The sequence below is a fragment of the Falco biarmicus genome, chromosome 1 (genome assembly GCF_023638135.1).
Source record: "Falco biarmicus isolate bFalBia1 chromosome 1, bFalBia1.pri, whole genome shotgun sequence".
Classification (NCBI taxonomy): domain Eukaryota; kingdom Metazoa; phylum Chordata; class Aves; order Falconiformes; family Falconidae; genus Falco; species Falco biarmicus.
Genome location: NC_079288.1, coordinates 27507736 through 27531651, shown reverse-complemented (window position 1 = coordinate 27531651; position 23916 = coordinate 27507736). Strand labels below are relative to the sequence as shown.

Here is a 23916-nt window from a genome sequence, read left to right as displayed (position 1 = left end):
TTATTTACTTATGAAAACTCACTACTGAAAAAGAAATATACAATCTCCCCTACAGCCTTGGGAAGCATACTTGCATTATTTTTTTCTTTCACCAAAATGAGTATTAGCATCTTTCTGACACTGGAAGTCTCTCACCTGTCCTGCTTCTCCACACTGGAGGGCAGCAGTCTGCTACCAGGAGTTCCAAGCTGCAGTTGCGGTTTAGGGGATTTGAACAACTGAGCAGAATTCACTTCACCAGGACTCTCAGACTCTTGTCTTTTTCGCAGTTGGGCCTAAATAGAAGAATAAAGAAAAGGGCTCCTTTTTTAAGCCAGCATTCAAACGTGGTTTTTTTTGGAATGCAAACCACATCACTCAGATTTATAAAAACAAAAAAATCCATTCCTGAAATCAGTGCAGGGATTCTTTTTTTTTGAAAGCATGCTTGCTATTGCAAAGATGTTTTTTTTCCCCAAATCACTTAGTATTTCTAGCCAACAGTTAAAAGTGAGTAACATAACTGTGAGGGTTTTCTACACATATGCCCCCTGCCCTCGCACCGGCCCCACAACAACAACATTGTCATCTTCAGCAAAACTTCCTAGCTCTATTCCTAGATATCATCTGCAGCTACTGAAACCGTTTAACTCTTATCTGACACGCTCTGCCTGTGTTCACCTTGAGAACAGAGTGGTCTATTCCTGGAAATACGGGAAGTCTCTGTGCCTGTACAGACGATCTCACAGTATGCTGTATCTTTTCTTCCTCGTCAGTATCTTCCTGTTGCGTAGTTTTCTTCTCTTCTAATTGTTTAAAAAAAAAAAAAAAGCGGGATTGGGGGTGGGGGGGGTTTGGAATTAGCAGGCTTTTCATCTGCACCTTGTTCTAGATCTCTTCTTCCATTCAGAAACACATTAAGAGTAATATTAACACACCACAGGACTGAGTTCAATGCTTCAACAGAGATCAAAGCAACAAACATACTAAGTACACAGCACTAGAAAGATTTCTTGCTGACAGAGATGAGGGAGCAGAAGGTACTCCTAATTTCATGAATGTTGATGCTTCTAAATGTCTCTGTTGATCACAGGACATGAGATTAATTTAGAACTGGCAGAGAAACATCTGAAGTCATCAGGTCTACCTCCCGCTCAAAGCAGGGCTTTGATTCCAAAAGGCTGAGGAGCCGAAGTCTGCACACCCAAGGGAAGGCGCTAACTACATGTCAGCTTCCAGAACAGCACTTCTTATCAAGGAAAGCCTTCAAAATTTTTTAGGTCTGTTAAACCCACACCAAAGTAACCATCACACAGACAACAGTCTTTCCATTCATTAGGAGGCTATAGAAGAGATCAGTTTGATCACATTTTCTTTCCTGTATTCACAGGCTTTAAGGGAAAGCTGAAACTGTGGGTCACAAAACTGACTTTTTAAATAGGTCCCCTCAGCTACAAAAATATCACCAGCCTCTCTAAAGAGCAGGCTGCAACACCAATAATTCCTCCACTCAGGGAATATCTAAAGGATATCTGCAGCATCTATCACCATAGCACTGTAATGCTGCAAAATCACGGATCTATAACGAGCGCGTGCAATAAGCCATTCATTCACTTCCACAAGCAAGGATTTTCGATGTCTGATGCATTTCCTTATTGCATCCTAAGTAATAGGACAGGCCAGGAGGGGGGACATTTTTCATAGAATGAATTAAGGAGTTGATTTATCCTTAACTAGGCCTCTTTAGTCCTATAGTGCTTATAGATGCTAGAAAGAAAGAATATTTATGAGTGCTTGTAGAATATGAACAATTACAGTTGCTCTTACCAGGCAACCACAGGTCTAGATATAAAGAATGTGCATCCTACCGCAGCAGTTTCTAAACTCAGTATTTTCTCAGTGAGCAAAATTCTCTTAAGTCAGCAGCCAGAAACTAAGGGAAACTGAATCAAAGCTCTCCTTCACCCTGGTCTTCTGCAGGTCTGGCTGCTGTGGCTTCCCTCACTCCAAAGGCTCCAAAAAATGGAAGGGAAGACCTGACTTAAAGGATCACCCAGAGGTGAGAAAAGGAAGCTGCTGTTAAACCTTGATGCAACTTCAGGTATGTTACACTGTTTAGAAATTCCTGCCCTTACAACCACGTCAATTACTGCTAATTGTTTCAGAGAGTTGAGGGATACCTGTGGAATCTTTAAACATCCAGGTATTATCTGGTTCTTCTGTCAGAGAAAATCTGTTTTCAAACTCCAGCCCTCTGCTTCTTCTAAGAGAGTGGGAAATAGGAGCCCGGCGGCGTCTCTTTTTGCTGAGCTGTACACGAGTTTTCAGTGCACTGGAGTCCAGAATAGTGGTTTGCTATAAAAAGAAACAAAGTCTTTACTTTCAACCAGCCTGAAAAGAAGCCATCTCCTCTATAATGATTTCCCAACCTACTTTAACACATTAACCCATTCAGTTTAATTAAGCTATATATATTTGCCTGATTATTATTCTTGTAGTTACTTAAAGCTATATTAAAGAGAATTTATGATGAGGATATGCTACATTGTGGCTAACTAGGTGGAGTGCTGGTTCTTTGATCTCTCTTGGCTGTGGATGTCTGAACTACATGAATTGTTTTCACTAAATTAATAAAAAATAACTGCAATAAATTGGATTTTGGTTCCTGGTGTATTTTAAGAATAGAAGAAGAAGAGGCCTTACTAGCTAGTAACAGCTGAGGGCCAGTAAGACGACTAGGATCTAAAAAGAGCAACTACACAAAATTCTCTTGTAGTAGAGTGCTGTAATTTCATTGTTCTGAAGGGTTGCATCTACAGTAATTTCAAGCCACTCATCAGCAACAAGGAGACTGCAAGTTAAGTGTCATACCACTCAGAAACACACACATGCACCTCTGTGCTTGACGGTAAGGTAGTAACATTTAGAGAGCAAAAGAAAGAGCCGTAATTTATTTATTTAAAGCAACTTGTTAGAGACTTGCCTGTAATCAGTACTGAGCCTCCTGTTTCTCTTCAGAAGACGTGGTTTTGTCTCTTTTCAAGAGATTTCAGGTCAGAAAAACTACCGATTAAAGCAGCGTATTGCCACCTGTACTTGTAGCTATTCGTGTTTTAAAGAGACACCCCTAGCCGTCCAGGGAACAGTACCACGTAGGACCATCTCCACTACCTGCAGAACCACTGACAGACAGAGACTAACCACCATCCGTGCTGTTATGAGTGACTAACACTTTCTTTACAGAGCAAAAAGTGCACTTGGGATATTCTGCCAAAGCGTTAGGAACTGCTACCATGGCCAAGGCACATGTGGTTAGAGATCTCAAAGCAATGGATCACGGAACATGGCCTCTGCTTCAGAGCTGGGGTGGGCTGGAAGACGAGAGCAGCACCTACTTTGGCAAAACACTGGTTTCTGCAGCTCCCCACGGATGGCAACACCAGCAGAGAACAGAGCTGGCTGGAGGCACTTTCGCACAGCCTACGCAGGAAGCAGCTGTGATTTTAACAGTCAATTCTGCCGCACCAGATCAAACTGCCTCCAGCACAAACCTGCTTGCATCCTTCCTACATTTTACAGAGCAGTCTACTCAGTTCAGAAGGTGTGATGGCACTTTGACAAGCAAGGCAGTGCAACCAAGACCTTCCTAGCAGCTGCACAATGCCTTCAAGTTGGGAATCTTGCACTTACCAATATATCTGCCATTAGATACTGTATAATAAAAAAAGGTGCACCAACTCTTACTAAAGAAAATCCAGTACTTCCTGGGAGCTGTACTGAAAAACTACAGTTGCATCGGTGCTTTCAAAGAACACTAAGCCTCATTAACTGTGTATGGCCAAAAATGACTTTTCTTACAGCCACAAGATTAAGTATGAAAAATTCCTTTAAAATGTAGTTGTAAGCTACTACAGAAAGAGACCAATCGTGAATAAGAGAAACAACAGGAAATGTCTTTATAGCCTTAAAGCTGCTTGGCTGATAGCACAGCAGTCACTAGGTATTTGTGTCATTTAATTATGTTCCCAATGTTCATAAAGCCGTTTAACTCCTTGCATTCTGCTCCTCAGCGAGCTATAAGAAAACCAGCAGTTTTATCAAGCGACTGGCAGACACTATCCAAGGCCCATAGCTTTTTGCAGTCTCTCAGAACCTAAGTGTTACAGGAACTAGAAAAACTTTGTAGCTTTGATCTTAAAATTTTCAGGCAGGAAGTCAGTTGGGAAAATTCAATGCGATAAAGAAAAGGCAGAGGAAGATTGAGTGCAAAGTTTCCAGAAGATACTGCTTCACAGTGATTAACACAGGTAACAATACAGTTAACATAGAAGGAGAACTTACGTTTCCCATTATGGTAACTTACATCAATGAAAGAGAAATCAGTGGTCTTTTCATCAGGGTAGGCGTCTCCTGGAGGAGGTAAATCAGTCCCGTCAGTAGAGTCTATGTCAGTGCTGGAACGGTCAAAACTTATGCTCCTTTGGTCTTTTGAGATGTCATGGTGATCTACCAGGGAGGCAGGTTCCGTTTGAGAGGACAGTGAAGATGGGTGGCTATTTGGGGGTTGCTTTCTCGTTGAAATAACATCATTTTCCAAGGAAGGAGATTCGGGCACAAAGCTGTAAATTAAGAAAATGAAATTTATGAGACTTCAGGGTAAGGAAATACATGCAAGGATAGTTGGGATCACGCAGACGATAAATAAAAGTAGAACTGAAGCTATGGCTACAAGTAACAAAGGCATCTTTGGAGGCAGCGGGTACCAACAGCAAGGGTGCAGATCACTTTCATTAGCACAGCTTTTTACCCATATGGATTTACAGTGTATCAAATAATGCAAGTATGCAGATAAATTGTAATAATTTGATTGCAATATGCTTTTATTGCTCGGGGTTTCTTTTCCCAAGCACAAAGGCCCCTTCAAACGCATGCATGTGAATGAGATGAGGGAAAGAGCAAACTGCTTAAAAGCCCTAAGCAATTTGCCCATTTGACATACGCATCAGCAGACCTTACACTTTGGCACTGTATACACTTGAAAACACTGTGAAGGGTAATACCCTGTTTGCAGGCCTCAGACAAAGAGTAACCGTTCAAAGATTCTTCTCTGTGCTCATCCAAAACTATCTTAAATATGTATAAATATGAAACAATAAATACTCTTTTACTGTAAGTGAATTCCTGCAGAACACTACAAGCTACTTGCAGGTCTTTCAAGAACAATCCTTACAAACACCTCTGTTGTTCACGTTCCCACCTTTTCCCTAGGAAGGCACACATATATATATATACACACAGAGACACATATATATATTTTTGAGATGTATTATACCTAATTAATATTAATCTATTGTAAATAATAACATATAGTATGTAATTTTTTAATATATGTAGATGCAAAAATTGTGTGCACACTTTCTGAAACACAAGAAGACTGCATATACACATCTGGACCTGAAGAAAATGCGAGTGCAATGGGAATGGCCCTGGCCACCAGGCAGCTCCTGCAACACAGTTCATGCTCCGGGTGTGAGTAACTCCGTTTCACATGACTCCAAGGAAAGAAACTGAAGCATCTTAAGCAGCGCAGAGCATTTAAACACTTTGGAAGCATTTTTTAGATGCTAATAGACATTGGATTTAAAAAAAAAGAATTGTATCCCTCGTGTTCCGACAGAAAGAAGCGTCTCCGTTGGTGCTATCCCAAGACCAACAGCTCCTCCACTTGAGCTGTAGTAGATTTTGGTTCTCTCATTGCCTCTAGTTCTGGTCTGTAAGAGACAAGGAACACAAGCAGCTGTAACCCAGTCAATGGCAATTTCCAAGATATGAAAGAGGAGAGAGGACATTGCTTGTTTAGGTGGATCCAATCCCATATCCCATTGGGAAGTTTGGAAGCAACAACGTGATCGCGCAGAAGTGCTACGGGCTCATCGATTCACTCTTGCCAGGCAGGAGGTCTGCTGGCCTCAGAGTAGGTGACTTTAAAGCATGCAGAGTGAACTGGCAGGGAAGGGGACTGGAAAAGGGCAAGATCAGGGCTGGAAATCACTAGAGAAAGCTCTGCAGGGGAGAGAGACTGAGGCAGTGTCACTGGACTGGAGCACAAATGCCCTGTGCTGCTCCACCATGCTCATTCACAGCATGGAAACTAACCAGAGATATGCCCACCTGACTGCAGAAGTGGTTCTCTGAACCAACTCCTTCCTTAAGAGCTTCTCTTTTATCTTGGGGCATATTTTGGAGAGAGCTGCCCGTCCAGCCACAGGTTGTTTTCTCTCAGGAGGTGGGCAGCAGGTGGCACCCTAAGGCAGGGCTCCACAAGCAGAAGCTTTCGGGGTGCCTCAGGGATAGCACCGAGGGCAGCAGGACCTGCACCCCAGCACTGTGATGCTCCCAGCGTATTCCTAGAAATTTTTCCCTTGCCTAGATTAACAGAAAGTAGTGTCAGGACTGAAAGCTGTATAGAGTTGTGTGTCTCCCTTTGTCACATAGGTTGGAGCATTCCTTCGAACAGCAGGAGATTGTAGGGAACACTGTAAGACTCTACTGTCAGTAAAAATAGGGCTGTCTTGCTTCTAATTTTAGGAGTTCCTAGTTTAAAAACCAAACTCTAAAAGTATTTAAGGAGTTATGGGTTTTTTCCTCTTCTTAAGAAAAGTCTTTTATTACTAAGCACCTTTGTTGAGCAAATATCTAGGTAAAGTGTTCTAAATCCAAAAAAATCTGAACACGTATGAACATATGCACGGTTTTTAAACAATAGACCTCAGTATTTGGTACAGTCCACAACGACAGCAATCTTGGGAGGAAAACACTCAGGAGTCTACTGTTGAATAACAACTTTCTATGAAGCAGCAGTTCTAATTTCCAGTCTGGCAGAGCAAATGCTGCACAGAGGGTTTTTCCAGCACATGAGTAGTGTGAATGCTTCTTCCCTCCTTCAGCAGTGGGCCCCAGGATAATTAAGAACTGGTACTAATGAGCTCCAGGGGGAAGTTTTTGTCTAGTATTTTTGCTTCAAATGATATTTGGTATCTGCAGCATTAGGCTTCAGATCCACTAGAATGGGGAAGAACGTAGAGACGAACGACAATCTGCACGCTTATCACCTTTCATGGAAATGAAAAATATATATTAAAAGGATCCTGTCTGATTTGCACATCTCTGGAAAGCCTCTCCCCTTCTACATCTTAGGGCTTCAGCTAACACAGCAGTGCAGTTTTTCAAATGAATATTTGAAAAATACAGATGAATTTACACTGATCAGTGGTTTGTAATTCACTAACCTTTCTAATGGATTCTCCTTTACTGTTCTCGCATAATTACAGCATCGTTACACATTAAACACTGTGACACAGCTAATCACCAAACATGGCAAGCATGACTTGAGTACACACACTGTCATGCACAGTGGCTTCTTTCCATCTGAACCACAAATTAGGGGGGAAACGCCCCTCATAATAATGGTCAAATATTGCAACTTAAAACATATTTTCAGTTCTCATTACTGAGAGCTACTGTGCATCTTCTATTACTTCATTAAGATTTCAAGTTGTATGAGCATATCCGTAAGCTACTAACAATGTTTAACAGGGGTCATTTACAGATGCTTGCTTCTCTGAAAAATTATCGTTCCTGTAGTGGACACAAATTTCAGTAGAATGGTTATCACAAATATGCAATATACTAAGATCAATCTTCACTTTCAATTGCAATTAAATTTAATTAGTTTTAGCAAGACAGTGCGAAGAGGCCATAAAGAATGTGTTGCTTCATTATATGAAATTAGGAGTGAAAAAGTAAAGGGATGCTGGTTTTTATGCTGCTGAAAAGTTAGAATCAAAAGGCAGCTGTCACTTTGCCTAGGGCATCACACAAGAAATAACATCAATTCAGAAATGACCTTTCGTATTCCATAACTACAGATTCCCATTTATTACAGGTAGCTGATACTATAGTAGGTCTTTGTTTCTGAAACTTTGTTGTAGCCTAGCTTCAAGAATTTAAAGAAATAAATAACTAAAATCTTATGAAGTCAGAGCTGTATATATCCATCACCTAAAAACACGGTTCCTTTTCTGTAAAAAAGAATCATTTTTCCTTATGAAGACTGCTGCAATCTAAAAGTAAGAATTTTCTATGGTGTCAACTTGGAAAAGCTTACTAAAGCACTTGAGAAAAAAAAAATAAAACCTTTTCGATAAGCTAAGAAAAATCCAATTAATGCCTCCAAATTAAACCATCTCCTTCCATTCTGAAAAGTTATTTGCCAAAGCCTGTTGCCACCAGCCAAGAGCAGCCCCTTCTGTTTATTCTACCAGTGATTAAGTTTAGCTGAAAATGATCCTTCCTTCACCTTCTTAGAAGCTTATCTAGGAGCAGGACCATGTTTATCCTGTTGCCACATTATGACTTTTTATTTTAAAATTCCCTTCCTCTCTCAGAGAGAAGGAGCTCATTCACTGATGCGTTCATGAAACACTCCTAAAGGGGCTAAAATAATCACTCCACGACTCAAATACTGGAAAATGCCAGAAACTGGAAGTTCCTCCAACACACCACCAGCAGGCTGGTGACACTGTTCTGTCCCTACTGCTGCAGCGTTCCCATTTGCTCCCTGGGTACCCTGCTCCCAGCGCTCCCTCAGCCATGGGTTCAGCTGGTGGCCGAAAGGCGTATGGGGTGCGTGAGGAATACAACAACACGTAAAGTCTTAAGGGAAGTGAGTAAGGCAAAACAGGAAAGTTGAATTATCAGAGTATCCTGTAAGTTCCTGCCTGTGGGCCGAATGCAGAGGTGTGTTCGAATCACCCATGGCAAGAGGAAGAGAATGCCTGCACTTGTCCTGGCAGAGGCCTTCTACTTGATAAAAAATAAACTGCAAACAAAATGCAGTTTCAATATATTCCAGGAAGATTTCCCTTATTAATGTTTAAAAGCATGTTACTCTTACCCCTTTCCAAGTGCCTGAATTGAATATACCAGTCATTCCCGACAATGAACTGGAAGTCAAAATAAAGCAGAAAAAGGGGGTTGCAAAATGCCACAAAGTTACTATTTGTGTCTGTCATTGTCATGCTATAAAAAAAACCCCAAAACTAAATATTTCTTACAGCGGAAACAAAATTCCAAGACATGGGGATTGAGTTCAATACTTCAATAAACCAGAATTTTTAGGTGGAGCTTTTCTAATTAGGAAGAATTCTCCAGGTTTGAAATAACATTCCAGCACTGTCTGTTTTGGAGCCAAGACAAGCACGTTTGTTACAAAACAGATTTCAGAAACTGTCTATAACATACTGAAATCAAAGTTATTTTACAGAAGGTTTGGATGTCACTGTTGGCATGTCACATAGTTCACTGAACTTCAAGCTGAAACCTACCCTGATTTCATAAGCAATAAAATATTTATAGAACACAGTTCTCAAGTGCAGAACACACCAAACATAACTGACACTAATGTCTGCTGTATGATCTTAACATGTATAACATTAAAAAACCCAGATAAAATGCTATTTTCATACTACACTGAGCAGATATTGGCTCAAACAGCAAAGATCAAGCTGTACTTTACACAAGAGGTGTAAATTATAAAAACCCTCATACTTAATACTCCAGGTTTATTTCATTACATCATTTTACTAACAAAAAAGCATCAGTAATATTATCTTTCATTCAACTGACATTCCATTACATCCTCCATTTCACCACACTAAAACGCTTCAGAGTCAGTGAGACGGGGACATTGTACCCCAGGATTTATCTGGCAGTGCACTGCGTGTCATCCTGCTGTTGGAGCAGCTGCCTGGCATTCAGAGCACCCGTTTCAAATGGATTTTGCCATTCAGCCCATCTGGTAGCACAGCTCTTAAAGGCAGTGCTGATTGGTATGGAAGAGGACCAAATTTATAAAAATATTTAAAACAAACCCCAAGACTGTTAGCGTACCCTGTCTAATCATAATCAGACACTTCCTTACCTACCTGAGAGGGAGGAAATCAAGACAGTTTTAGCAAAATCTTCCCAGAACCCTACTTCTGCCCACCAGAGGCACAAGCAGGTTATCACTTTCTAAATGTGAAAACGTACATTTCTAACTATAATTACAAACATAAAAATACAAAGAATAAAAGAAGTTTTACTACCTCTGCTAATCTCATCAAAGCCATTTGATGTATTTCTCAAGAAAAACTGTTATTCTCATGTCTCTTCTACCATTTTAGCACTAAAAAAAAATAACATCTAACTTGTGTTTCAATCACTAGCAGACTTGTTAAACCTATTCCAGTCCAAGCAGGTTTTGTCATTGCTTATGAAAGTGGTGATACTGCATTCTCACTGGAGGATTGAGTTTACATTTCAAAACTTATTGCAATTTGTAGATATCAAAGAAACATTTCCACACCTATAGACTAAAGAAAATGAACATGCAACTTTAGAAGAAACATACATGTGCACCCATGTCACACACATACACCCAAATTTTTCTTCTCATTACGAAGGAAAAGCTTGCACGCATGGCAGAGGGGACCTTGCTCAGCCTCACCTGTCCCCACTGTGCCGCTGCTCGTTCCAGGTGCCATACTGGCTGTCGGGCTCCTGCACAAGCGTGTCCGTGTCCTTCGCTCCTGAGGGCTGCCTGGAGAAGCATTGCTTCAGCTGATCCTGCAGGGAAACAATTGAAACATTTCATCAGTCTTTTATCCTTTAGCTAAATGATTAACAGGTTGTATTTGCAATACTGGTTTTGAATCTACCAGTTAAGCTTGGTCAACACAAAACAGGGAATAAACTTAAACAAGGAAAACTGCTATGAACTTGGAGCAATGATTCTCTATAAAATAAGCACTATTTTCCTGGGCAAATCACCAGTTCTAGAGGCCAGAACTGACTCCCTGGTTTTAGTAACTCCATATTGCTTTAACATTATCCTTATCCCAGGTTGCACAAGGTTTTTAGAAGCACCTATGCAAACACGAAGAATTCTGCTGGGAACTACATTTAATCTCCCCAAGCATACATCTCCCATCAACTCTACTGCTCTTTTCCTGGATTTAATAAAAGGACTTCCCCCCCTCCCCCCCACCCCTCCCCGGCTTTCTTGGGAAGACATTCAAAATAATAAAGCATAAATAAGTAAGCATAGTGGCAGACACTAGAAAGCCTTTGACAAATTGACGTGTGCTAGTGTAAATTTCAAACACTATGTACAACATAGAAGGACAGACTCCAGTGGTTCTTTCCTGTGTTCTACTCTGTCCTCTCATTTCCTAAGTATTTTTATTTCATAGATATGTTACTTTCTAAGAGAGAACATTGCATCTGAAGACCCTTCCCTTTCAGGGGAGAGAAGTGGGTCAGCTGCTGCTGCTGGCACCCTAGATTTGCAGCAGATCTATGTTAACATGCTCCAGAACATAACACTGCTGCACCTTTTGTTTTACCATTGTATTGAGTTACATACTGAAGTTCAACAGTTACTGAAATAATACATTGTGTGTAGATAATTAAACGTTGGTCCCTTTTGCATTCATTATCCCAAACAAATGCAAGTATGGCTTTCAGTGCTGTATCAACTTTGCTTATGAAGATCTCATCTAACAGCACATTGCACTGTTTTCTACATGTCCTAAGCTTTTTCTCTTTATATAAAAAAAGGAAAAAACACAACCAACCCATCAAAACACCCGCCCACCACCTCAAACCCACCTAGCAGAACATGCTGGTGGAAACTACCAACACACCTATTTCACTTCAGGCAGCACACACAAAGTAACAACCATACTCAGTGAACTGGGATTCCTTAATATTACCAGGGAAAAGAAGAAAACAAGGAAAAAAAAAAAAGAGATTGCATGTTTTCTTGCGTCCTTAATTTTGTAAACCTAAAGAATACTATCTTAAAACTATAAAAATACTGACATTAAGAATAATTCACCAATACTGATACTTGGCTACTGAATCCTACAATGCTTGCATCTTCTGCTACAAGTTGCTTATTTCCCCAACCATACTACCAGCCGTTGCCACTCTCTAGCTCCGTCATGCTCTTCGCTGCTGACAGTGCTCTATTTTAATGCTGAGTGAAATAAACACCAAAAGGCTCCACCATTTATTCCAACTATTACAATGCACCATTACTAGACAGTCTAAAATTCCAGTTTGCAATACTCAAGTAAGGCTTGGGTTGTGTGTTGCAAGAAACCCAAGTTTCCTGTTTTTCATCTTCCAGATGTTCCCATTGCCTAATAATTCCCTGGTAGTAACTCTTACACTTTATATAGAGACACATACCTGTAAAGCCCAGAGGCAAGCTGAGTTGTTAACATTTTTCAGCCCATTCCATACCAGCTTTTAGCAATGAGCACTGCACACACCTCTTAACAGCTAGGCGAGTAGCAGGGAAATAGTCCTGTACAGCTCAGAAACCACAGGGCATTTCCTACTGCTTGGCTCAGGCATATGTTTTGCTTTCCACAGAGTCCTTCCGTAGCTTCATGATTTCATGCCTGCACCAGGGGTTAAACTAACACTCCTGGGCTCAGCCTTCTGCTGTTACTTGGTGGCCACTTGATTCACTTCTAGGAAAGGCACTAACAAACGCAAATCATTATTCTTGCTTTCCTCCCCACTGTCTATCCTAGTTCAGGTTGGCGGTTTGTTTGTGGTTGTTTTTTTCTTTTTTTTTCAACCTGATGCTTGTTATGAATTTTTTTCAATCCCAATCTACACATTACCACATTTTTATAATCAATGCACACAAAGTATTTATCAACTTTTGCCACTTTCTGCACAGAAACAGTTGCAGCTGTATCAAGCACTGTAGCTGCAGCACCTGGCAGCCTTAGTGGCAGCACACAGCCTCCACAGCCCTTGCTCAGCACCCCAGGGGGACACTTGCTGCCCCAACAGAATATGACCCAACAGACACAACCACCTCTTCTTTTTTGTTGGAAGTCAGTGTTTTCCACCTGCTACGACTAAAGTCCATTACCTCTGTGCATGGTATGTATTAAATTGTTACTTGTTTCTAGCTAGAAACAGTCTAAAAAGCTTAGAAACAGGAATGGAAGCAGCTGAAAAACAACTTCATTTTATTGCATTGGGGAGACATTGTTTACAAAAAGTGTTGTGTTATCACGACTGTGATGTTTGTAAGAAGAAAGCATGGACAATCCAGATAATACCATTTTGGCAGCTACAGGAAAAAAATTAGATGCAAATATATTGCTCATCTGAAGGCTCAGTAATTCTTACTAAAATTTTACATTGCAAACTGATCAGCACGTATTCTTCCATTTCAGGCAACATTTTACTTGATGTGATATATATTTGAACTTTAAGATGTGGTTTTATAGCCAAAATGACAGAATTAACACTCAGATACCAATTCTCTATGCTAAAGCCAAAACAAGCCTGAAAAAGAAATAAAATTGCTACTTCTGTAGACATTGTGAACATAAATTCAGTAAAACAAACTGAGAAGTCAAGAATATGACACTCCAAATTCTAGCAGATTACTTTGTTACATTGAGTAATGCTATTGCATTTTGCTTCTGGAGGAAGCTACTTCAGAAGGCAGCTGCACAATCTTTCCCTGATGATCCCTTTCAGTCCACACTTTTTAACTGACCCAATGACTAGCTGGAAAAAACAAATGTTCTTTGAAGTCTACAAACCATTCCTTAGGCCTAAACTATTTAAAGACTCTGGCTTCTACCAGCTGAGAAGAACCACAGAGAATTTGATGAGGTATAATAACCTGGCCAGCTAGCTGAGAGAGAAAAGGTTCCAACTACGACTGAAATAGGGAGAAGTAAGAGGAGCTGATCCCATCCCCAGCTTGTGGAGGAGGTATCCGAGGGTGACACAGAAAAGCAATTTATAGCCTGTGCATCCTGGAGTAGGTAGGATATGTTGAAGAAGAAAGGGACAACAAACTATAAAGATTATTCTTCACAGCATGTGATTACTATCAAGCATAAGAATGATAAGGTTTAGGTTTTCTTTTGAAGATCTCTCTTGCATTATCTTCACTGCCCTCCAGAAAAACTAAAGGCAATCTGGTAATACAGAAGCACTGGCCATCGGGACCTTGGACGTGCCTGGGAAAAGTCCATTCCCTTTGTTTTCAAAATGTTTACCTTCAGTAACTATAAGCTTATTTCTAAAAAACAGTAGAGGCTAGTCAAAAAAGTAAAATAAAAAAACGGAGTGATAACTTTCTCTACCTCCATCCTCCTTCAGCCTTTATAATCCTTGGGTAGCACTTGATAGCTGCTATTAAACTTTTGGTTTTTTAAATACCAGTCAAAATTACACAATTTCTCTGAGAACTATACATACATACCATTGCATTTTATGGCTGAGATGCTTTTAGACGCAAGCAACTCAGATTAGATCATACAGATACATTTGCATTTTCTGGCATTAACATTTTACTTGGAACAACCTGGTGTTACAAAGACCATGAATGAAGAACAAACTGGGATTACAAATTGGGAGCTTTAAAACATATGACAGATGCAAAAATAATGTAAGCTTTACTGAATGTACTAGAGTGACAATTTTCAGGTCTGTCACAAGCCCATTATATCACACATCCCACAGTGCCCTGTATCACATTAATTTACATAAAACCACAGAAGACAGATCAAAGTACCCTGCCTACTGCCTAGTAGCCCCTTGCAATGCATCCCATGGCACAATAAGGTGCCAGTTTTTACCCAAGTATTGGGACAAGAAAGAACAAAATACTTTCCAACATGTACTGTTCCCAAACATGACCAGATTCTGCTTCATACTTTGTTCCCTAGCCTAAATCCTAACTTAAAGCTCACTTCTTCAGATGGATGAAAACAGTATTTTCCTTTTTTAAATGTGTAAGTACTATAGAGCAAGAGATCCTGCAAGATAAAGAACTGACATATCTGGCTTTGACTTTTGTTGCCCTCAAGAACATATCTGCTCTGAACAGAAAACCTTTTCTTCTGTAAGAGACAACTACCCACTATTAACTCAACAAACCTGTGCTAATATGTGTGAGCCGTTCTCTTTCTCTATCCAACCCAAAGTCCAAAAGAGGTGGTGTACAATGTGTGAAGCTAGGCCAGATACAGCCATTTCCTCAATAAACAGAATATTCATAATACAGTAACAGACATATCAAAGGAAAAAGCAGTAAAAAGAGGGGTCTGGTGTCTTCTTAGAGCACAAGATAAACCAAAATTAGGAATTCTCTTATTTGTAAGCACAGAAAAATCTCCCCAATCAAATAAATACTGCTCTCAATCCAGTATTCAAATGCTGTAATTCTCCACGCCTCAATCTTTAACTTAAAACACTTACATCAGTAGCCAGGAACAAAATCAACTTAATTTTCACATGAAATAAAACAGTTGAGTTGTATACTGATCTGCCTCTAGTTCTTCTTCTAAAATGAGACATTATGATTATGCCTCTTTCAGTACTCCCTTGGAATTAAGCTGGGTTTGGCAGCAGTCCAGAGCTGATTACTCCTGCAATTTCCAGTTCCTGAAAATGATGCACATACAATATTGGTCCTACCAGCACAAAAATTAACCGTAACTAAGAAAGAATGCATACATTTATGTGAAAAACACTTCTGCGCTGATGTGAAATAAAGACCTGGCATATGAAGAATGCCAGTTGAAAGAGATCTCATGAGTCAGAATCCTCACAGACAGTTTCAAAAATATCTTTGTTTGCAAAAGAGACAGAGACATCAGACAGCCAAAATGACACCCCACAGCTTGACGTGAAAAAATTAAAAGTTAAAATCTACTGGCATAAATTGAATATGAATAGGTAATTGCACAATGGAATGAAGTTTTGACCATCTGCCTCATTAACACAAAACTCAGAAAGAAAAATTCTTGCTGATTTCTTGAAAATCTTCCCCCTGCCCCCTCCTTTTTTTTTTCCTCTCTTCTCTTTTTAATGAAAAGTAGTCAGATGTTTGGTCAAATTGCCCATATTCAGAACTCCCCTGCCCCTTAAGTGCAACACTGCACTTAAGGAGAGTTTACAAGTCCTTACAAACCCAGAACGCAGTCCCAGTTGTTCCCCTGCAATATACCAGGAAGATGGCAATATACCTTATTCTATTAAAAAAAAATTCCATCATTTTATAGTTGACTCTGCTTTGAGTCAGATACTGGGCTAGAGACCTCCAGAGCTCCTTTCTAACCTGAATTATTCTATGATTATTCTAATGATTTCAAGGTTTATTACTAAAAAGTCAACTATGTATTTTCGACCACCAACAGAATTATCACAAACATAACACCACATCAAAACCAATGAACCAACACCAAAAAAAAACAAACCCAGCACAAGGGCCTTAGAAACTATACAACATTTCACAACCCATGTGTTTTTTCTAAGTATCCAAACATCAACACAGCAAGTGGGAAATTGAACTTTGTGGCATCAGCATCCCAGGATTTCCATATATACTTACTAGCCAGCGAACTACTGGTGCCCACAGGTAGTAAGTCATGGTTCAAGACCAACACTCCAGTTAGTTCCAAGCAATCAGGTGAGGAGATTTACCAACTCAGTGTTTAAATAAGTTGTTGAAAGGAGTAACTGCCTTAGTGTAGTGTCCCAGGCAGAAGGCAGCACTTTCTGCCTCCCACCCCACCCTCCATGCTGCAGTGACAGATAAACAGTTCCAGGAACTGTACATTTTCTTTCTGATCTCACTGATGAGGAAAGTTTAGAGACCTCCAGTGCAGGCTCCACCCACAGGCATCATACATGATGACTTCACCAGCCCTCCCAATACCCAATTCAGCACAGTATGTTCAAACCAAGGAAGCACTTTACAAACACTGGAGACCAAGCCTAAGAGCAGTGACAAAAGTAATTGTATTAATCTCATAACCTCAAGGTCTTTACATTGTTACACAGGCCACCTCCACCACTGCCAGCAGGGAAGGAGACTGCAGTGAGCAACCTCGACGTCTGCTCAAGAGCCATGTCCCACTGGCTCCAGTGTCTTTCTGGCCTGGAGAGGACAAGCTGGTTTAACATGGCAAACCACAGCTGCAGCAGGGGTGCATGAGCATACACCTGGGGAAACACAGGCACGCCCCAGCTGCCCCCACCTGCATCTGCAAGCGCTCACACAATGTATTTAGCACTGTTACATCCTAAGGATCTATACTGCTCGACTCAACAAACCTTTACATAATAAATGTTTAATTTTTCCATGTGTAGTGGAGTACATACCAAGTCCCATGGTATAAAACATTCTCATAAATGATATCAGCCACTACATCCTTGCTGTTGCTATGCAACCTAGGGCTGTCTCGGCCATATCTTCCAGTAGGATATGATAACCAACAACCAATTATACCCCTAATGTTAAAAGCTGACAGCATTTACCTTATGATAGATGGGTTGTTTTTAGAGGGTGACTGGTTTAATTCTCCACCTTTTCATAGCTTCCCACCTTGATGCACAAGCCTGAATCCCAGCCCCTTTTCCATGGAAAGGCATGGCAAAAATTGCAGAAAAGCAGACCTACATCTGCAGAAATAAGGAGATGGCTAAGTGTTCCTCCCAGCCCCTAACCCCAAGGAAGAAAACAGAAGGAAGAGTAAGTTGTGAACAGCTGGTACCAGACAGCAACTGAGTGGAGAGGGCAAAGAACATCCCAAGCTGCTACATATCCCATGTATAGTGTTAGCTCAGCTGCTCTCCTTTAAAAAGCTTTATACCACACCCACAACAGCCCTTATCACTAGTCTTACGGCCTTGCTAATAAGAAAGCCAGTCTTAACCTTAGAAGCAAAACTTTGCTTCACAGTCCTGTATTTGAACTGAATTGAACCAAACCTAATCCACTGTATTTAACGTATATCCCTTTGAAACGTGTATATGCCTTGTGCTACAGTACAAATATTTTCACCCTAATCAAAACACACAAACGGTGCAGATCTAAACACAACAAATGATTTAACAAGTGCGTTAGTGCAGAGCTGACAGGGATCCTTCTGGCCACACCAGCACAAAATGTTCATTGCACACAGTGGCAAAGCAGCCAGAGGAAATCATTGCCAGCAAGTTCAATAATTTACTCAAGTTCAAAAAGCATTTCCCAGCAACACCTTTCCAGCCTAAACTTGAACCCCCAAGAGTCTATCACAGCTCTCCAAATCCCAGCATCTCCCACACCTTTTGAACATACAAAATTACTTCCCCTGCTTGCCAGTCTTCAGCTAATCGCTTCTTCTCTATTAATGGATCTTTCACTCATGAGCCCCAGCTCTGCTGTGCCTCCCAGGAGCCAGGTCCAGCTGACAGACTCACGGTTTGAAAGGCAGCAGCACCACAGAGAGACCCAAAGTCTACGCACAGCAGTCTGGCCACAACAGAAACGTGGCCAAAGTAATCTGAAGTTTCACCAGGAATCTGGTTACCATCATGCAATGAAATTTATTCACTGCTTTTCCAGTGACTCTCGGTGAAGGTAACCTCCTGGCTTCATTGAGGATTTCAAAGACATTTTAGCGTTTGTCATTTTTTATACCCTGAAAATAGAACTGCTATGACTTGCTGCAAACACTCACCACACACGTACCATGTGGTTTCAGTGTAAGGCTGAAGATAGAGCAGAGGTTGACTTATGTGAGAAAAGCAGACAAGAACCGAATTCTAAATATATACCTTGCTAGGGCTGAGTGAGCCATGGCAACTTCCTCTGAGAAGTGGGCAAGCAGAAAACCAAAGCAGAGCACAGGGAATAGTTGGGAACATCTTTAAAATGCCTTCTATAACAACACTTTCCTTTTCAGCCTTAGGCAGTCAAGCTAAAAAGAAGTTAAACCCCAAGAAACCAAACCCAGCAGGATCAGAGCCAGAGGCATGCCAGCCTGTCCATCAGGAAGATTTTGAGCAGAATAGTGCTCTCCTACCTAGACAGAGGAATCCACTCTCTCCCAGAGGGCATGCGTAACTTATCAGCATTAATAAAAGTTGGCACCAGGAGTTGAACAGGATCCCTCATCTTCAACATCGCAAGAGACACAAGCCAGAACAAGACAATTTTATACTGTTATGCTAGGAAGTGAATATATTTGCTTTTTTTGAAAAGCTACATACTTGAAATCAACACCTCCTACTTGAAATATTTTATTTCACAGCTCTTCAGCACAGTTAATGTTTTTCCACATAAGACATAGGTTAAACTCCAAACAAACATTCCTGGGAAAAAGTGCTCTGTAGTTTAAAGCCTAGATTTAAAGATGTACAGAAAGTGACAGGATTTCTTGACAACAAGTGAATAACAAACATGCAGACTTTGGAGACTGTGCACTGCTTCTTTAAACAAAAATCTCAGACAACTCAGAAGATGTTTTAGAAGAGAGCAGTCAAAACACACACCCCCCCCCCAGTGAACACCACTAGTATTTCCTGAAACTATCACAATGTTACAAGATGTTAATAAAAATGGATTGCCAGTGTTAACAGTTGTGTTCAGTGATGGTTTTGTTTAATGCAATTTACTGCTCCCTGAAAGCAAACTTAAGTGTTTAGGGGGGAGGGGAAAAAAAAAAAAAAAAAAAAAGCGCAAGGTGAATGAGCACAGAATTACCAGCTCTAAATATATTTATGTTCTTTTCTTATGCTTTAAGAACACAACAAAAATCAACTCCTTGCAGCCAGTCTAAGCAAAATCACAGAGTAAAGTCGTTTAAGTGATTATTCCTGTCAAAATAACATGGGAACAACAAAGGCAGTATACTAGATGTCCATCACGATGGTTTTTATGGCCCAGATTTATGCTGCCAGCTATGTTCATGGCTTGTTAAACCAAAGAAAAGTTATTAAGAATGCAAAAGCATGCACTGTTTCAGCATTGGCCCTTGTATCTTCATTAATTAAAGTGAACAGCTTTACTCCTCACCCCCACCCTGAAACGAGACAAACAACTCATTTTTAATAGCGTGCTCTCTGCAAACATGCTTCACACTACCATAACAGCTCTCTGGAAACTTAAAGATAAAGTTCTATTCATTGATAGTACCAAACCCAGTATTTTTGAGAGAAAGTCATTGTGCTTTCAGGGAATATTAGGAAAAAAATAGCTCAGCTATTTGTTGTAGGGTCTGTATCAAAATAGCCAAGCTCAGAATAAAAATGCCAACTTGTATTACTTCCTTTTTAGAAATAGTTTGTGAAGGATGCTTCCGATACAGGACAAACATTTGCAGTCAGATCTTGGGTAAAATCAAAACTGATAGTACAGATCAATGCTCTTTTAAAAGCAGAGATACAATCCCAGGTGATGTGCAGGTGAATGGCACGTGTATAATTCAAACCAGGTTTTAACAGTGCTCTTCGTCCCTCACCCGCTCCTCAGCAGGATCCTACTCAAACAGAAAAAGTCATCCAGCAACTTTTCCAAGAAACAAGCTGAATGCACAAGCTTATATTGGCTTAGAAAGAAACATCTGAGAAGATCAGAAAAAAACAAGATAGGACTTTCAGCCTCTAGCAGAGAGGATGATAGTGAAAGGGCTGCAGGATGCAACAAAACCCCTCTGAAGCGCCAAGTGCCCTCCCAGCATGTGGGACACATGCAGGCAAACAACATACTCTACTTGCATCCTTATTTAATTATATTAAATATTTTTTTAATTATAGTATTTAATTATATTAAAACTGAATTCAAACAAAATAACTGTGATGCTGTCAGATCAGCTTGAATGAAAAGATCATTTTCATCAACTGACCAGTACACCAGAAAGCAAACCACACTTAAACGCACTTCAGTATTATTTTTCGTACATATCAGATCAACTCACATAAAACACATCAACTACTTAACAGCCCAAAGAGCCACAGAATTAATCTTTCCCATTCTATTTCAAAATCTTCTCCCTAAGAATCTGAAACACCTCTGAGATCTTCCACAGCTTTGTTGTTCACACTTGCAGTCTGAATGCAGTTGAACTGCCAACACAGAAACAAACTGCCACACTTTCTTAGTAGTGGTGTAAGGGGCTAGCTAAGGAACTGAGGGTATTAAACAACTATGCAGTTTTTATTGTATGGCAACAAACTTTCAGATCTAGGACTAATAGTGTTGGCTGTGAAACCAGACAGCATACCTGTAATTGAAACATGACTGATATTATCATGAGTGAAACAGAGGCAACGTTTAAAGAAAGTATGTCTGTTCCTATTACATCAAAGACACTGAGCTGGTGACATGAGATGAAAAATGGAAAAAAAGCCTCAATAAAAATGTCAGGGAAAAAAAAAATCTACAGAGAAATCTTTTAAATGGAAGTTAAGTGAAAAATTCTGCAAGATAAGCTACAGATTCCCAGATCTGATACTAATATGCCAGAATAACGATGCAATTAAAATCGGTCCTGTGTCATTATGTGCAGCCAGTTTTAACACAGGTGACCTGTAACAGCATACCAGGGCCCAGGCATTCAGGGGTGCAGCAGTCACTAAGTTTCTTCACTCCATGGTGACACCTTTTTCCCTTAAATTAAATATAAGAACACTATATTGCATCTATTTGTAGAAAATATTCTCAGACCAATTAAATTCAGTTTCAGTGGAAACAAAAAGGACAGTGACTAGCTTTGAAGACATGGCTACATGGACAGGCTATCACAAAGCAAAGGAGAGGAAGGAAAAGCTTGCTGGGCAACAGGAATTGATGAGAAAAACAGTGTGCTCAGGGGTTTGTGTTATGAATGAAAGCAGGACAAATGACAAAGTAGTCCATTTCAATGGAAACATTAATAGGAGTACTACAGGGAAAAATAAACAGTCTGCCTTTGAATATACCAGTGAAGATATTTAAAATAAGAATTATTCCTGCACTCCTGTTTGTGATTTGCAGATCTGCATATATTAAACTCTGACAGATCAACTGTTGGGTTTGAGAACCACAAGAATTAGTTTTAGCTCTCAGGGTCATTTTATCCCTTGACCATCCTAGCTTTTAAGTGATTCCTTAAAACGTGGCTGTACTTTCTCTAGATGCAGAATCAGATTGCCCTGAGTTAAGAGTGTAATTCAAGGCAATTGAATTTAATTAAAAAAAATGTTAGAAGAGATTAAGACACAAACTAAATTCACAGTGTCCTCTGTATAAAGACCAGTTCCCACAGAAAAACTAGAGGATTACATTTTAAGTAAGGTATATCCACCCAGCCTCCCCTCCTGAGGAATCTGCTGCAGAACCTCCTCTTTGCGGCGCCACAGAGAAACAACCAACGTCAGAGATGGGAATGGGTAGAAAGTCAGCCCTGCCAGACATGGAATAGGAAAATATGACAAGGTACGAACAGAAAAACAAAGCGAATACATAATCCCTGACCTGTTAAAGAGAAGTGTTTGAAAAGAAAATTATTTCCCCTCTCTCACAGCCCCATTCCTACATTTATGACCTCCAGCAAGGAAGTAACCAATTACAGCAACTCCCTTTCACTCCAGTCCTAAAGCTCCTCTGTAGAGGATAAAAATCTCTCTTGCAACCCAGAAAAAAAAAAAGCGATATCCATGAGCCTTTTCCCAGCTACACAGCTTGGAGTAGTTACCAACTAAAACACATCATGGTATGTGGTTAATAAGGTGCTGACCAGCCAGTTTCCCCACATTTAAAAAGACAGGTCTGACCCAGGTGCAGTTCCCAACAGAACAGCCCCAAGTTTTCCCACTGTGGGATCCAGCAGACAGCATGCAGAACATTAGCCCTTTGCCATAAAAGCTACTACAAACACAGGATAGCAACTTAAGTACAGCACTAAACAGAAAACAAGACAATTTTTGAGCCCAAGCATTTTTTTAAAAAGCCACAGATACACATATAAATGGATGAGTGTTCTTAATTCCTCTAGAAGATACCTGAATCAGTGACAGGAGATCCATACAAGCTGTAACCTATTATTTCCCTTGGTATCTAAGCTGGAAGTCCACCAAAGTCATGAAAGGGGACAGAGAGCTACACTGATGCAGTGGAATGCACTTTCACACCTCCACTACCTTCAACCCCAGCAGCAAGGCATTTATCGGTTAAGTTTACTCACACTATCTTAAATTGTGTTGTTTGACTTGAGTTTTGCCAGGTTTCTCAGTCTTGTACAATGCAAAGTTCTCTGCCAGCAGCCACCCGTGACAGCAGGGATGGGAGCTGAAAGCCACTGGCTCTTGCTGTGTCGGGCTCATGGCAGCAGCTGGCTCACAAGGCAGAGGGCTCAGCTGCTCCTTGTTTAAAAATTGCATCACTGAACTATCAGTGCCAAGTGACTACTTGACATTACATCCCTAAAACAACAGAGGTCAGTTTATGATGGACTACATGCTATATACTAATTCCATAGTTCTGTAAAAAAATGTCAGTAGCTCCAAGGACTAAGTACAACCAGGACACTGTTCCAGCCAGATTAAAAAAAAAATAAAAAAAGAAATAATAGCTCATGGTCCATATTCACAAGTTGTTCTGCAAAGACGCAACGGCACAAACTGCAAACTTTCACAAGTGCTGAGACCTTAAGGCTGACCACAAGAGTTGGGCACAAGTTACACCAAATTAACGCATACACCAAGCACATGCAAAATTACTGCTGAAACAGAGGAACAGCAGCTCCAGTGGCTGTCACCAGTGAATTAAGTGAAGAGGTCATCCTGTGTCTCACAATTTCTGCTCTATAAGCAGTTCAGTGTAAGGAAAGTAGTACAGCCGTCCTCTGTAGGTTCCACATTTCCACTTTTAAGTCTTCACTTCTTTTAAACAAGTTTTTTATTCAGATGATTCTAATAAATCTAAAATACCAGCTTAAAAAAGAAATCAACACAACCTCACCATGCTAACAGGGTAACAGTGGTTACCAAATATTTTCCTCGTCATTCTTTTGTGCTCATTGGACAATATTTTCT

General features: G+C 40.3%; 1 protein-coding gene across 5 annotated transcripts in view; it reads right to left on the bottom strand.

Annotated features, from left to right (window-relative positions):
- Nucleotides 1-23916, bottom strand: part of KIAA1671 (KIAA1671 ortholog) — an 87192-nt gene that overhangs the window by 3229 nt on the left and 60047 nt on the right. For 3 of the 5 annotated variants that reach the window (XM_056329612.1, XM_056329637.1, XM_056329619.1), the window contains 5 exons: nucleotides 10529-10647; nucleotides 4343-4598; nucleotides 2160-2334; nucleotides 661-785; nucleotides 136-275 (listed from right to left, as the gene is read on the bottom strand). In XM_056329612.1, the coding sequence (XP_056185587.1) occupies nucleotides 136-275; nucleotides 661-785; nucleotides 2160-2334; nucleotides 4343-4598; nucleotides 10529-10647 (815 nt within the window). Of the gene's footprint in view, nucleotides 1-135; nucleotides 276-660; nucleotides 786-2159; nucleotides 2335-4342; nucleotides 4599-10528; nucleotides 10648-15330; nucleotides 15445-16465; nucleotides 16680-23916 lie in introns of those variants that run through there. The other 2 variants (XM_056329645.1, XM_056329629.1) reach the window with 2 other exon arrangements.